Source organism: Corvus brachyrhynchos, unplaced genomic scaffold, assembly GCF_000691975.1.
Source record: "Corvus brachyrhynchos isolate BGI_N302 unplaced genomic scaffold, ASM69197v1 scaffold126, whole genome shotgun sequence".
NCBI classification, from domain to species: domain Eukaryota; kingdom Metazoa; phylum Chordata; class Aves; order Passeriformes; family Corvidae; genus Corvus; species Corvus brachyrhynchos.
Window position 1 is genome coordinate 4,694,872 of NW_008239283.1, and position 12,216 is coordinate 4,707,087.

Below are 12,216 nucleotides of genomic sequence, written 5' to 3' on the forward strand. Positions count from 1 at the left end.
AAGCAAAATTAATTTGAGGTATATCTACATACAAAAATCAATAAATATTGTTTCAGTTTGCCTTAATGAAATCCAAAGGGAAGTTTTATGCATAGGAGGCACAGAATCATAGATTCCCTTTGGATGGAAAAGCCCTTTATGATTAAGATCATCAAATCCAGCCTTTCACCCACCACTGGGTGGAAAGGTCCCTTAAGATCACTGAGTCCAACCATTAACCCAGCAGTGCCAATCCCACCACTAAACCATGCCCCCAAGTGCCACATCGACACAGCTTTTAAATCCCTCCAGGGATGGTGACTCAGCCACTTCCCTGCTCCATTGCTTGACAACTCTTTTAGTGAAGGAATTTTTCCTAATATCCAATCTAAACGTCCCCTGGCACAACCTGAGGCTGTTTCCTTTTGTCCTATCAGTTTCTGCTTGGGAGAAGAGACTGACCCCCACCTCATTACAACCTCTTTTCATGTAGTCATGTCTGGTGTTCCTGGTAATTAAAAAGATGTCTGATTCTGTAAGGAAACTGAAGAATAGTGCAAGCACTTAACACTAAAGCTCTAATGCTGTTAGGCTCAAGAGTATTAGTTTGAAAACAAATTAAAGGCATCCTAGCTACTCCTACAGAGGTTTAATATTTTACCTAAAGTGCTATCTACTCTTCATTACTCTCTTCCTCAAAGCTGGCACTTAGTCACAGTCAGCTGAAATTGCATTTGGAGAGGGGCGATAACTACACAAGTACTAAAGGCAGCCATAAAGTGTCAATAAATTGCATAAGCAAGAGGCTTCAGCTGTCTGTGAGCGACACGAAGATGGATTGTCCTACGTCAGAGAGTTTCTTCGACAAAGCTTTGAACTAGATAGGAAACCAAAATTAGACTGTAATGGAGAGATTCCATTCTCAGTGGACATTCTGCTCGGGATACTAAATTAATTTACCTTGTCCAGGGTGTGCAGCCTCATCTGTTACATTGTGGGGCTATAATGCAGTTGTCAAGATGTACTTGTATTCTTATAACTTTGTTTTCTGTATCTTACCGGCGCACGCTGCTTATGTATGAAGCATAATTCAAATAGACTCAGAATAATCTTTACCATAAGAAGAGCAGAATACTAGTTCAAGAGTAAAGAAGAAAACATTGAGGATTGTGGATTTTTTTTCCCCCGACAAATGAAATTGTTAGCAATTTTTAATTTAGTTCTGTGTATTAAATTCACCAGATGCTAAATCACATAATAGGAAGCTGTAACTGGCTTACTTGCCTTTTCTTTGCCATTCTTAATCAAGGGGAAGTTAAATGATTTTCTACCCATAAGGTACCTCTATTTCTTCTCATATTTTAGGAATGCCAGCAGAATGTGAAATCCAGCATACCTGTCTTGAAATGCCAGAGTCAATTAAATATGACAGGTTCTAGCCGCCTGTATCCCCGGAGCAGCTGCAGTAGCAGTGAACTCTCCCTCTCAAGCGCTTGCAGTGAATATTCCAGTGGTTCCTCCTACACTTGGAATGATGGAAAGACAAGTAAAAGGGTAAATCAAATTACTTTTCTACATGTGTTAGCTTAAGTTAATCTGAAAAAAGATTAATCGAAAAGCTGCCTTCAGAAGTTTTTTTACTTTCCTCTCTTTTATATTGAAAACAGTTGTCACTAAACTGTTACCCCCGTTTACCATTTAATTTTTTTAATGATTCCTTTATCACTCCAGCTTGCTTACAGTGTCCTCACTTGTTCTGACTTTTATTCTGCCTTTCATAGTCCAAACTGCTCTTCTTCTTTATCTTAATCCTTCCATTCATATTGTTCTTCCCACAGGTTTTTAATGCACCACAGCCTTCACACCACTGTGAAATCCTTTATTAAAAAATTATTTGCTATAAATGGCAAAGAGTGGAATGTAATGCCCTTATGCAACTCCTGTATCTCTTTACCAAAATGGAACACTTTTATTGACAGCACTTTGTGAGTAACAAAAGTGATTTTTATTTTGTTTTGACAGTCATCCGTGAGATGGGACAAAAGAATAAGCATTGGTTCTTCGCTCCCAAGCAACCTCTCAAGCCCTGCAGATGATCTACCTCCAACTCGTATCAAGGAAAACCATATCTTAGAAGGGCTGAAGAAATTACAGAAGCAAAAGATATTTCTTGAACCACCTTCAGTAATATCAAAATGGGGTTACAAAGACTGCATGAACTCCAACGAAGGAATATATTCCCCTGGAATTAAATGTGGCAGCCATAGTGAACAGACCCATTGTAAGCCAATGGAAATGGGAAGTATTTGCATTGAACACAACAAAACTTTCTCTTATGATTCAGATTCACATGATGATGCAGATGATGACTCTTCGTCTTTACTGTTGCCACAGGAAGTACCAAGCAAAGACTGCAGGACCTCTTGTAACAAATTAACTCATAGCATTTCTGACAGTCTCTTTGACTGGGATCCTAAAAGGAAACATTTGCCAGAAAGAAGTTCATTTTTTAATTCAAAGGAAAGACCTGAAAAATTGACTAGTTTTGTCAGTGGATTTCAGGCAGAAGTAAAATCATGCACCAGAGCAAAGCTGCCTGAATTACAGTTAGATCAAAGCCATTCTAATATGGGCTGGAAGGACTTTAATTTTCAGCTTTCAGATACTGATGACAATGAAGTCTTGGATGAATTGCATATAGAAAGCAGTGATGAGAAAAGTCCATCAGATTTATTATCAACTCCCTTTCCTGAGAGGTACACAAAGACCTCTGACTTGCTCAAAGTCACGGAGAATTCTCAGTTTGTATCTACTGACAAAGAAGAGAACCAGATACCTGTTCACTCAGACATTAGGCTGAAGACATGTAATTTCATTAAACAACAAAAGGTTATAAAAAAGACCTCTTCTGAAGAGTGCATTACAGTAATATATGATGCTAAGGATGGTGAGCCAATTGAATTCAGCTCACATCAAACTGGAGTTGTCACTGTAACAAGAAATGAGATTTCAATCAACCAGCCACAGACTACGTCCAGTGCAGAATACACTGAACTTGTACCTCAGGGAAGAACTGATTTGCAGCCAGGACCCAATGCTAGAAACTACACTGCTTTAGAAAGACAGGAAGATGAAACTGGGAAAAATACTCTTGAAGATAATACAGGGAATAAAAATGCAGTTGTCCCCTTGACCTGCAGTGAATCTTCACGCTGTGGAAGAGTGACACAGCAAAATACTTCACGACAAAAACTAGTGAAGCCAGTGTATGATGCATCATGCAAGGTCAATTCAAGCTCCACTGTGCATGCAGGAATCAATCAAAAGCCAAATGTAACTAAAATACCCAGCAGAGGTAAATTTTCTCCCCAAAAAACTGTGATGACTGAGAGTGGGGAGGCACCTGTAGCTCTACCAGTGGGCCCCACAGCCCTTGAGAAATCACCTGCTCTGCCACCTGTAAAGCTTTCAAGATTCAAAAAGGCCCAAAGCCCACCTCATCATTTTGACTCTAAAGTTGACTTTCAGGTTCCAAAGCCCCCTGCCCACCCCCTGCCCGACTTGAAACGTCCAGGCAGAGGAGATGGGTCAAAGTATCCAAAGAGTCAGAGTCTAGCATCACCACTGTTGCCTCAGCACCTTATAGAGCCCAGTAGCTATGGGGAACCTCCAACCAGAGACTTTCATTGTGATTTAGCTGCTGTAGAAGCCCGGTCTCCATCCCCACCCCTTCCTCCAGGCAGGTCAACATCCTTGTTGATTCGGCCTAATTATGCTAATTCTCCACCTCTAGCAGTAAAGTTAGGAGGAGCTCGTCCCACTGAAACAGCAAAAAATATACTGAAATCATCTCCATTAAAAGGAACTGTGAACTCTGGCTTTCATAATCAATCTAGTCATGAAATGCAAGCAAAAAATGTATCTTCTGGGGCCAAAATTGAATTATCTTACCTTCAAGAAAATGCAGAAGGAATTATGCAAAATAAATGCACATCTCAGCAATCCCACAGTGCGTGCCAAGGACTTTCCAAAGTTTCCACAAAGCAAGTCTGCCCAAAAAACCCTAATCAGCTGGGTCTCCACAGAAATCGTGAATATTCCAGCACAGATTTTCAAACAGCCAGGTCCTTCTCGCTAGGTTGTCCGTCATTGGAAACAACTTCTTCAAAAGACACATATTCCAGCAAAAACAATATTTCCAGTGACAGTGGTGTGGATCAGCTACAAAAGATGCCAAACATTCTCCCCACAACTCCTCAATGTCACACAACAAGCACAAGTGAGCCTTTGCTATCTCAGGTAAACAATTTCCCCTCAACACTGTTTCATGCCGGTGATGCTGCACATGCTACTCAAAACTCTAATGAGAGAGGAATGAAAACCCGTCTCCCTGTGGGACTGAAATTATTTGTCAAATCTCCCCAGCTTCTCCGCAAGAGCTCTACTGTACCAGGGAAGCAGGAAAAAGACAGTATAAATGCAGCCTCCAAAAGTAATGTGAGTTCCAGTAAGTACAAGCAAAGTGAGTCTGTGTGTGTAACCACCAAAGGTGCAACGGATGCGGAATTAAAGGACTCCAAGTCTGATACTGAAGTAAAAAATAATTGTGCTGTGGGACTTAGTATGGATACAGCATCCGCTCATTCACATGAAAACTGCAGCTTGGTGGTAGACAGAGGAGATGGATTAGAAAACAAATTAGTTAAGAGGTCTGTTTCTTCTGGCAACAAGTCACACTTGAAGCCAGCTCTGGGCATGAACGGAGCGAAAGCTCGTAGTCAGAGTTTCAGCATTCACACAGGGGAGAAGCCATCTGCCCCTGTGACAGAAGGTCCTGGGAAAGTACGGACTCAGATTATTACAAACACTTCTGACAGAGGGAATTCTCTAACAAGGCAGAACTCAGCCATGGAAGGGCTTCAAAGCAAGGCTATTTCTGGGTCAGCAGTGACACCAGAGACTCTTTTATATACTACTAAACCCACAGAAAATTCTTATGCTAGACAAGGCTCTCTTGGAAATATGACTAGTTGCAATAGCCAGCATGGAAGCCCAAGCAAACTGCCCTTCAGATCATCTCAAAAAGTAGACCAGTTTCACCATGCTTCAAAATGTGATGGAAACAAACCCTTTTCTCAGAAAGATGCACGCAGTCTATCTGTGCAGAGTGAGAAAAGCACTGAAAGCTTTAAGCACGAAGCTCAAGGTAAAAAAAATGTTCTATCAGCAGAATTGGAGTTAGAAGCCTCAGCTACTGTATCTTCCCAACAAATTTTGTCCTTCCAAAGCTTTGATGGAGTAAAGTGTCCTCATAAACTGGAAGCAACAAAGTCACGAAGGCAGCAAATGTCTTTAAAATTAGCAGAAACCTCTGAGAAGGTTAATGATCTTTTGAGTTCACCATCTCTGCAACCTACAATAGAGGAGAAAGTCATGTTATGCATTCAAGAAAATGTGCAAAAGGGTCAGGGACAAACCAAATCCCCCACTGTGGAGACTAAACAAAAGACTGGACCTTCTATAGCCAGTTGGTTTGGCTTCCGAAAGAGTAAGCTCCCAGCACTGAGTAGCAGGAAAACTGATGTTCCTAAAACTAAAGTGGAAAAAAAGGACGCAAAAGTTTCAGGATTTGGAATTAAGCAGGCAAAATTAGAGAGAAGAAAAGAAAAAAAGAAAACTGAACAACACTGTGAAATAGAAAATGAAATTAACAGGAAAACAGACAATGGTGATGTTTTAGCCATGGAGAGCAAATTTATGAAGCCTTCCCAAGACCCTCCTGGTGAGATTGAGTGTGAACAAGTCAGAGGTTCCACCACAGCTGCCTACTCACCAAAAGACAGTTTTATGAGAGAGCTTTTAAACAGGTAAAACTCCAGAACACAATTTGGGATGTGTTGATGTCCATGTAGCTTTACAGATGTCCAGATGCAAAGTTCAATGTATGTTCCTTTTGTGCTAAGAATGCACAGTAGCAAACAGTAGGTGCACAGCTGGGACTTTAATCTCTACAGGAAAAAAAAAAAATTAACAATGAGATGATAATTTTGTTCATGTTACTTTGTTAACCAAACCATTGGTCTTTGAAATTAAAGATAGGCGAATTACATCCAAGCTGATAATTCAAATTATTCCAGAAATCAAGAATCTAGGCAGATGGTGTGTAAAGATAGAGGGTAATTAGGTACATGTTTTAATGTATTCCATCTTCCTGTACTGTAACCAGAAAATACATATTTGGTAACCTGTCAGAATTAATTAAATTTCTAGCTATCACAACCTTTGGTCACAGAAGAACTTAGCAACTGGTATATTGTGTTTTCACGTTTGCCCCACAACAGTCCCAAATATAATATAAATCATTATATGTGAAAGGCTAAATTGATATACTACCTGAAATTGCAAGTGACAGGTTTGATCAAGGCTAGTTAGAAACATTTATCACTCAAAGGTCTAGAGACAGAAAGATACAGAGAGGTTACTTTAAACATTAAAGGAATGGGAAAGTAGAGTGATTGAAGAAGGGCAATGCAATTTATCAGAGGAATCACTCTCTACCTGCAGAGTTGATAAGAAAGCAGCTCAGCAGACAGAAAGTGGATCAAATAATGTTTCCTACAGGAGTGTGTCGAAGGGCAGCTCCCAGGGCTCCTCTCTTCATGGCAACTCTATCATCTCTCAAGGAAACCACAAGAAAAACAGCAACACAAAAGCTGATATGGAAATGCAGAATCAGACCCTGGTAAGTGCTTCAGTACACGAAAACATTATTACCTTCTTTTTAACTTCCAGATGTGTTTCTTATTGCCATTGCAGGCAAACAGGATAATAACTGTTTATATATAAGATAGAAAGATTTTGTGTAGCTAGAGGATTGCGAATTAATACAGAAGTTGGCAGCTTGACTATAGGCCACATTATACAGAGAGTCATGAAGATCCTACTGCTTTTGCTGGCAATTCAATTCCAGTGAAGATACATGCACAATGATGCTATAATCATACTGTAGTAGAGTGAAATAATAGGACCATTATTTTTTAATTTTTTTTCCCCCCTTTCCCTGAAAATTGCATGCCAGTATTGAACATTCCTCTGAATATTATAGAAGTCATTAAGCCAAAAAGTGCACAGCTGATGTGGAAAACACAAAGTATTTCACCACATTTGGGAATATTTGTCACTCAAGAAGGAATGTTCAAAAGCAAAAACATACATTGGACCTGCATCTCTCTTTGTGCCATTAAAAATCTCCCTGTTAATGCCCTGTAGTTAGTTTTATTCTTCAATAAGGTACTAACTGTACCTGATCATTTAATTAACCCAGAGAGGAGGAATGTTGCAATGTAGAAGAAAAATCATCTTATTTTCTGTTAGCTGCTAGATTCTGGTTCTGGACTAACTTTACTGCATTGAGAAGCGTTCACACAGAGTCTAGGATTGTAACCTAAAGTCAGGCTGAAGGGGTGCCCTTCCTGGTGAAGCTTCTTTTAATTAACCTCAGAATTTAATGAGCAGTGTCTTGCCTTTAAAAAGCAAGGGCCTATCCTATGATGATTTAAAGTCCAGCACGAGGAGAACAGAGATGCTTTAGCCCTATAGGATTTTTTACCTCATTCCTGAGATAGCTGTCCTGTCCACATTATCATGATGATTATCAGCCATAACCACAATTTTAACAGTCTGGAAACTTGTGCCAAATATAATGCTTACTGTGAAGCTGTTGCTTTTGTTGTTCTGATAGAACTGAGTTACTGAAGTGCAGCATATACAAATATTTCATCTGAGGGAATCTGAAATACAAATTCTCTGGGAGCATTGCAAAAAGCTTCATAATGGGAGCTGAAAAAGCTCAGCTTAGGGATGATGTTTAGGATGCTTGAAGTCAAGGCATTCCATACATGTTTCAAATTCAGGCAAATTTTTCTTTTTTTCTTTTTTTTTTTACTTTAATACAGATGTCTTTCCTGGAAACATCTGCAAGGTCATTTTTTAAAAACTTACAGGGAACATATGCAAAGTGAATGTGTTTGAAAACTTTCCTCCTGACTCCTCTGGTATCATGTCTTCTTTGAAAATGTAGATGTCTCCTGCATTATAAAACCACAAATTATAAGCATATCTAAGGCTGTCCTTGTAGTGTCACGGAAAGGAAAGAGAGAGAATGAAAGTCTGGAAATGTGCAATATGCAGGAAATTCAATCCAACTGATCTAGAACTTAGATAGCAAAGCAGAGCCCCTTATCAGAGCCACTCAGTTTAACTATGCCCCATTTAATATGGTCCTGACAGCTTAGGGTATATCTTCACTGTACAGAAGTACAAAAAACTCTACACACTGCTTCTACAGTTTCTTTCTAACTTATTATTTTCTAATGCTGCAATAATTTGCTGTGCTTTTTGTCTGTCATTTTGTGAAGTCTTTCTAAATGCTGCAATAATAGTGTTTTAAGTATATCTTCGAGAAACACACTTCATTTTATGAGGGAACTACAAAGATTGTCCTTAATGTATGTAAATAATGGAGATATGCTAATTATACTATTTAGTTTTTAAGGACATGTTAGTCATGGTGAAAAGGCATTACTTCTGCTACACCATGCATGCTTTTGTTAGCACGGAAACAGAGTATTTTATATTGTTTTTGAAGATTAAGTTACATTTATATGTTTCACTTTTTGAGTTTCATATTGTGTTTACTGTGGCACTTAATTCCTGAAAGAAATATCTACTGCCAAAAGACTGAGGACATCTAGAATAATGAGATTTAAAATGTGCTTATGGTTATTAATGCTAACTTATGAAAGAGATATACCTTGAGATTCCTCAATATGTGATATTTCATCTTGTCCTCCAAACTTCTAAAAGAAAAACAATGCAAAGTCTTTAAATTCAAAGTTCATGAATTTTATTACTATCATTTCCAGTTATTCTTTGGTGTCTGCTTACTTTGAAGCAAATTGCAAAGGGCTGGGAGATAGCTGTGACTGAAAACAGTCACATGCAGTAGAGCGACCTGTTGTGCATTTTTTTTCTCATAAAAAGACAAAATTATAGCTTTTGGAGAAAACAGCATAAATCTTTTGAAAAGCCCTAAACCAGGAAGATTTCTTTTCTTTTCTGAACAATGCAAAGTGCACTCAGTCTTACGGTTCAGTGCAGAAGCTGCTGTATTTCCAAGCTGCTTATCAGATATATGTTGCTGCTTCAAATCCGGGCCAGAACAGTTTTTAACATTAATTTTCTAGCAAGTTTTTTCCTTTAAAAGCTATTTAATTTTTGATGATTAAATCACTTTTCTTATGATATGCCAGGTAAAGGCTTGAGGCACTGTTATGCCATAACACATGCACCTATTACCTCTGATTTCTGTTCATGCAAAGAATGTTATTGCTGGACTTCCACTGAATTTATGGAAAAAGCAATGTTCTACCAGTGGTGGCCTTGTGCATTCACCTTCAGAGGGATACACTTCCCGTTAGCGTTCATCAAAAAAGCACTTTGCTCTAAAGGCCAGCCAGCAGAAATACATAACACTATAGCCTACACCAAGGATATTCCACATCCTCCAGTACTTTTTCATGTCCTTGGCTGGAGCTTAAGGTGAGATGTAATCACTTGTGTGCCACACTGCTTCATTTCATCTTTGTGATTTTATTACAGCCCCGTGTGATTTAGAACAGCCACGGGCTTCACTTTGTGAGGTGGAAGTGTTGCACCAAACCCGAGACACCAGGAGCTTTGTGTCACACTCCATGTGTGCAGTCTGTGTGTTTGGGGAGCACCCAGGGATCTATTGCAATATTGTCAAATGTCACAGCAGCACTTGGCCATGCACTCTGCAAATGTGAGAAACTGTTCCACCCGGAACTGGATGCCAAATGATCACTCGCCTCCTCATTTTGGAGAAGCATTTTGGAAGAAAGAAAAGATGTGATCAAATCCCTAGGATTGAGAGATGATAAATGCACTTTTACAAATGTAGAGTGAATCTTTGGTGTGTTACTTGGGCTGGTCACAAGAGGTCAATAGGGCTACTTGTGTAACCCAGTAAGCAGGATTTGCACTGTGATTGAAGATGTGTCATGCAAATGATGATAAATTCCAGTAGTTTAGATTTAAAAATATGCTCTTGTTATTGTGAGTGTGCTGTGAGCAGTGTAAAACAGCAGAGAGTGATTAGCAAATAATTTAAGAACCCTGAGATGTTGAAAGCAACTTTTTCTGTGGTGCTGCCTTTCCTGCTCTCGTCACCCTGGAAGTATCTTTATTCCTGTTTGATTTATGTAGCATGGCAGGAAAATATGTCCTTGGATCTGAATTGTGGCCACTGATGGCACATGGTGGAGGGGAATTTCACTGTGTGCCAGGGAGATTCTCAGATTATCTGTCCACTTGGGAAATAGGACTGCAGAATAACGGGTGAAGATACATCTTTGTCTGAAAAAAACCAGAATATCTGAGGAATTTGAATAACACAAACTTGAATACCACATACAGGCTCTTGGACTGCACTGCATTCTTAAATTAATTTTTTCACTCTGTCTAGCTAATAAATGCTTTTAAACAGAGGTGGAAATAAAAATGCCAAAGTTCAGTGTTTGCAAACTGAACTAAAGAGATACCGTACGATATATTAGGTTTTTATTTTGAAGAAGCACATCTTCCAAGGTTATTTTTCACTGCTGCATATTGTGATTTTGAATGAAATTAAAGTTTTTATCATTGGATATCATTCACAGAATAAGACAGGCTATAGATCCACTCAGCTGCCATGTAACTTTACTCTGATTTATTTCTGAACAGTTTTCTGTAGCTGTCATGAAACAACATAAACAGAGTCACAGATGTTCTTCACTTTTGTTGTTGCACTATGTACAGGCTAAAGTAGTCACAGAAAACCTGCAAGAAGAAGAGGAGGACACCATGACAAGGACTACATGTCAGAGTCATGTGATAGGTACAAAATTATATTTTACACTGCATTTTATTGCTGTCAGTTCTTGGGAAAAAGACATGTTTAATTTTCATTATTTTATTTGTTTGCCCCCTTATGTCAGCTTTAGCCTTCATTTAGCTCCTGGATAGCCAGATTCCATCAAATGCATGAGATCAGTACACACCATTACCCTTGTGGTCAATGCAATGCTTGACTGGAGAGTCTCGGGATGTGGTTATGAAAGATCATTTCAGCCTCCAGGACTAGTGGGTTACATAAGGGTTGTTGTGCATGACATATTCAGTGGGAGTAACACTGACATACTGTAACTCTGTCATCTGGCCTTGAATTAGTAAAATTCAGAATAAAATTCAAATAGCAGAATAATTACTGTGATAAACTAAACCACACGGAGAAGCAAACAGGTGTCTGTTCAGGAGACCTTAAAGCTGTTATTGAAAACAAAGTTGCCTTTGCTGTAGAAGGGTAGCACCATCCACCCTGCCTTGTGATTGGCATGTACTAATTTTTAATCTGAGTACATGTAAAAATATCTAATGGGCAATGGAGGACACACCAGAAGTCTGAGGTTTGTATTAGAGCAGTGTGTCAGTATAAGGAACTGATTGAACAAGAAAAAGTCACCTTTAGCAAGTTCCCTTTGCAGATAGAGACTGCAGTAAAAAATTTCATTAAAAAGCTAAAATCTGATTCCATATTTTCTAGCAAGAATCTCTTTCATTTCACTAGTACTGCCAACCCAGCAAGTCCAAACAGAGGTATCATGTCAAAACACATTGGTTTTGGGGGCAAATAATTTAAATGTTTGCATGCTTTATTGACTTGTACAGCTCTTTCAGTCCCAAATTCAGACAAATAAACTCTAGCTGTGTTACCTGAAGGAAAGAATCCTAAACTCTTCCTTCTCCAAGAACTCAGCCATAACCTGGCTCCATGACAGCAGCTGAATAACAAGATCTTTGTACAATGTGGGACTCTGAGGGCATTCTTTGTGTGGGTAGGCACTAGCCCTGCAAACAGAAATGCATGCCAATCATTCTGTGCATAAAGGACTTATTTTCTGTTACCAGAATTTTTTTTTTCTCATTCGGTCCTGTAATATATTGTGCTGGTGGCTTCTGAGAGTATTAATATTTTGTTCCTACCACAGGCACTAAATCTGAGTCTCTGACAGGACATAGTGGTTATGGAGCAGGTGGTCAGATGCTTTTAAAATTCCTTGATAGAGGTTCTGGCATTTTTCTGTTACAAAGTTTCATAGAAACTGATTTTTTTTCCTG

General features: G+C 39.0%; 1 protein-coding gene across 9 annotated transcripts in view; it reads left to right on the forward strand.

Moving 5' to 3' along the window:
• NCKAP5 (NCK associated protein 5) overlaps positions 1-12,216 on the forward strand; it is a 380,374-nt gene that overhangs the window by 319,713 nt on the left and 48,445 nt on the right. For 6 of the 9 annotated variants that reach the window (XM_017740231.1, XM_017740229.1, XM_017740230.1 and 3 more), the window contains 4 exons: positions 1,345-1,533; positions 2,002-5,846; positions 6,544-6,721; positions 10,858-10,936. In XM_017740231.1, coding sequence (XP_017595720.1) covers positions 1,345-1,533; positions 2,002-5,846; positions 6,544-6,721; positions 10,858-10,936 — 4,291 coding nt within the window. The remainder of the gene's footprint in view (positions 1-1,344; positions 1,534-2,001; positions 5,847-6,543; positions 6,722-10,857; positions 10,937-12,216) is intronic. The other 3 variants (XR_001863945.1, XM_017740236.1, XM_017740234.1) reach the window with 2 other exon arrangements.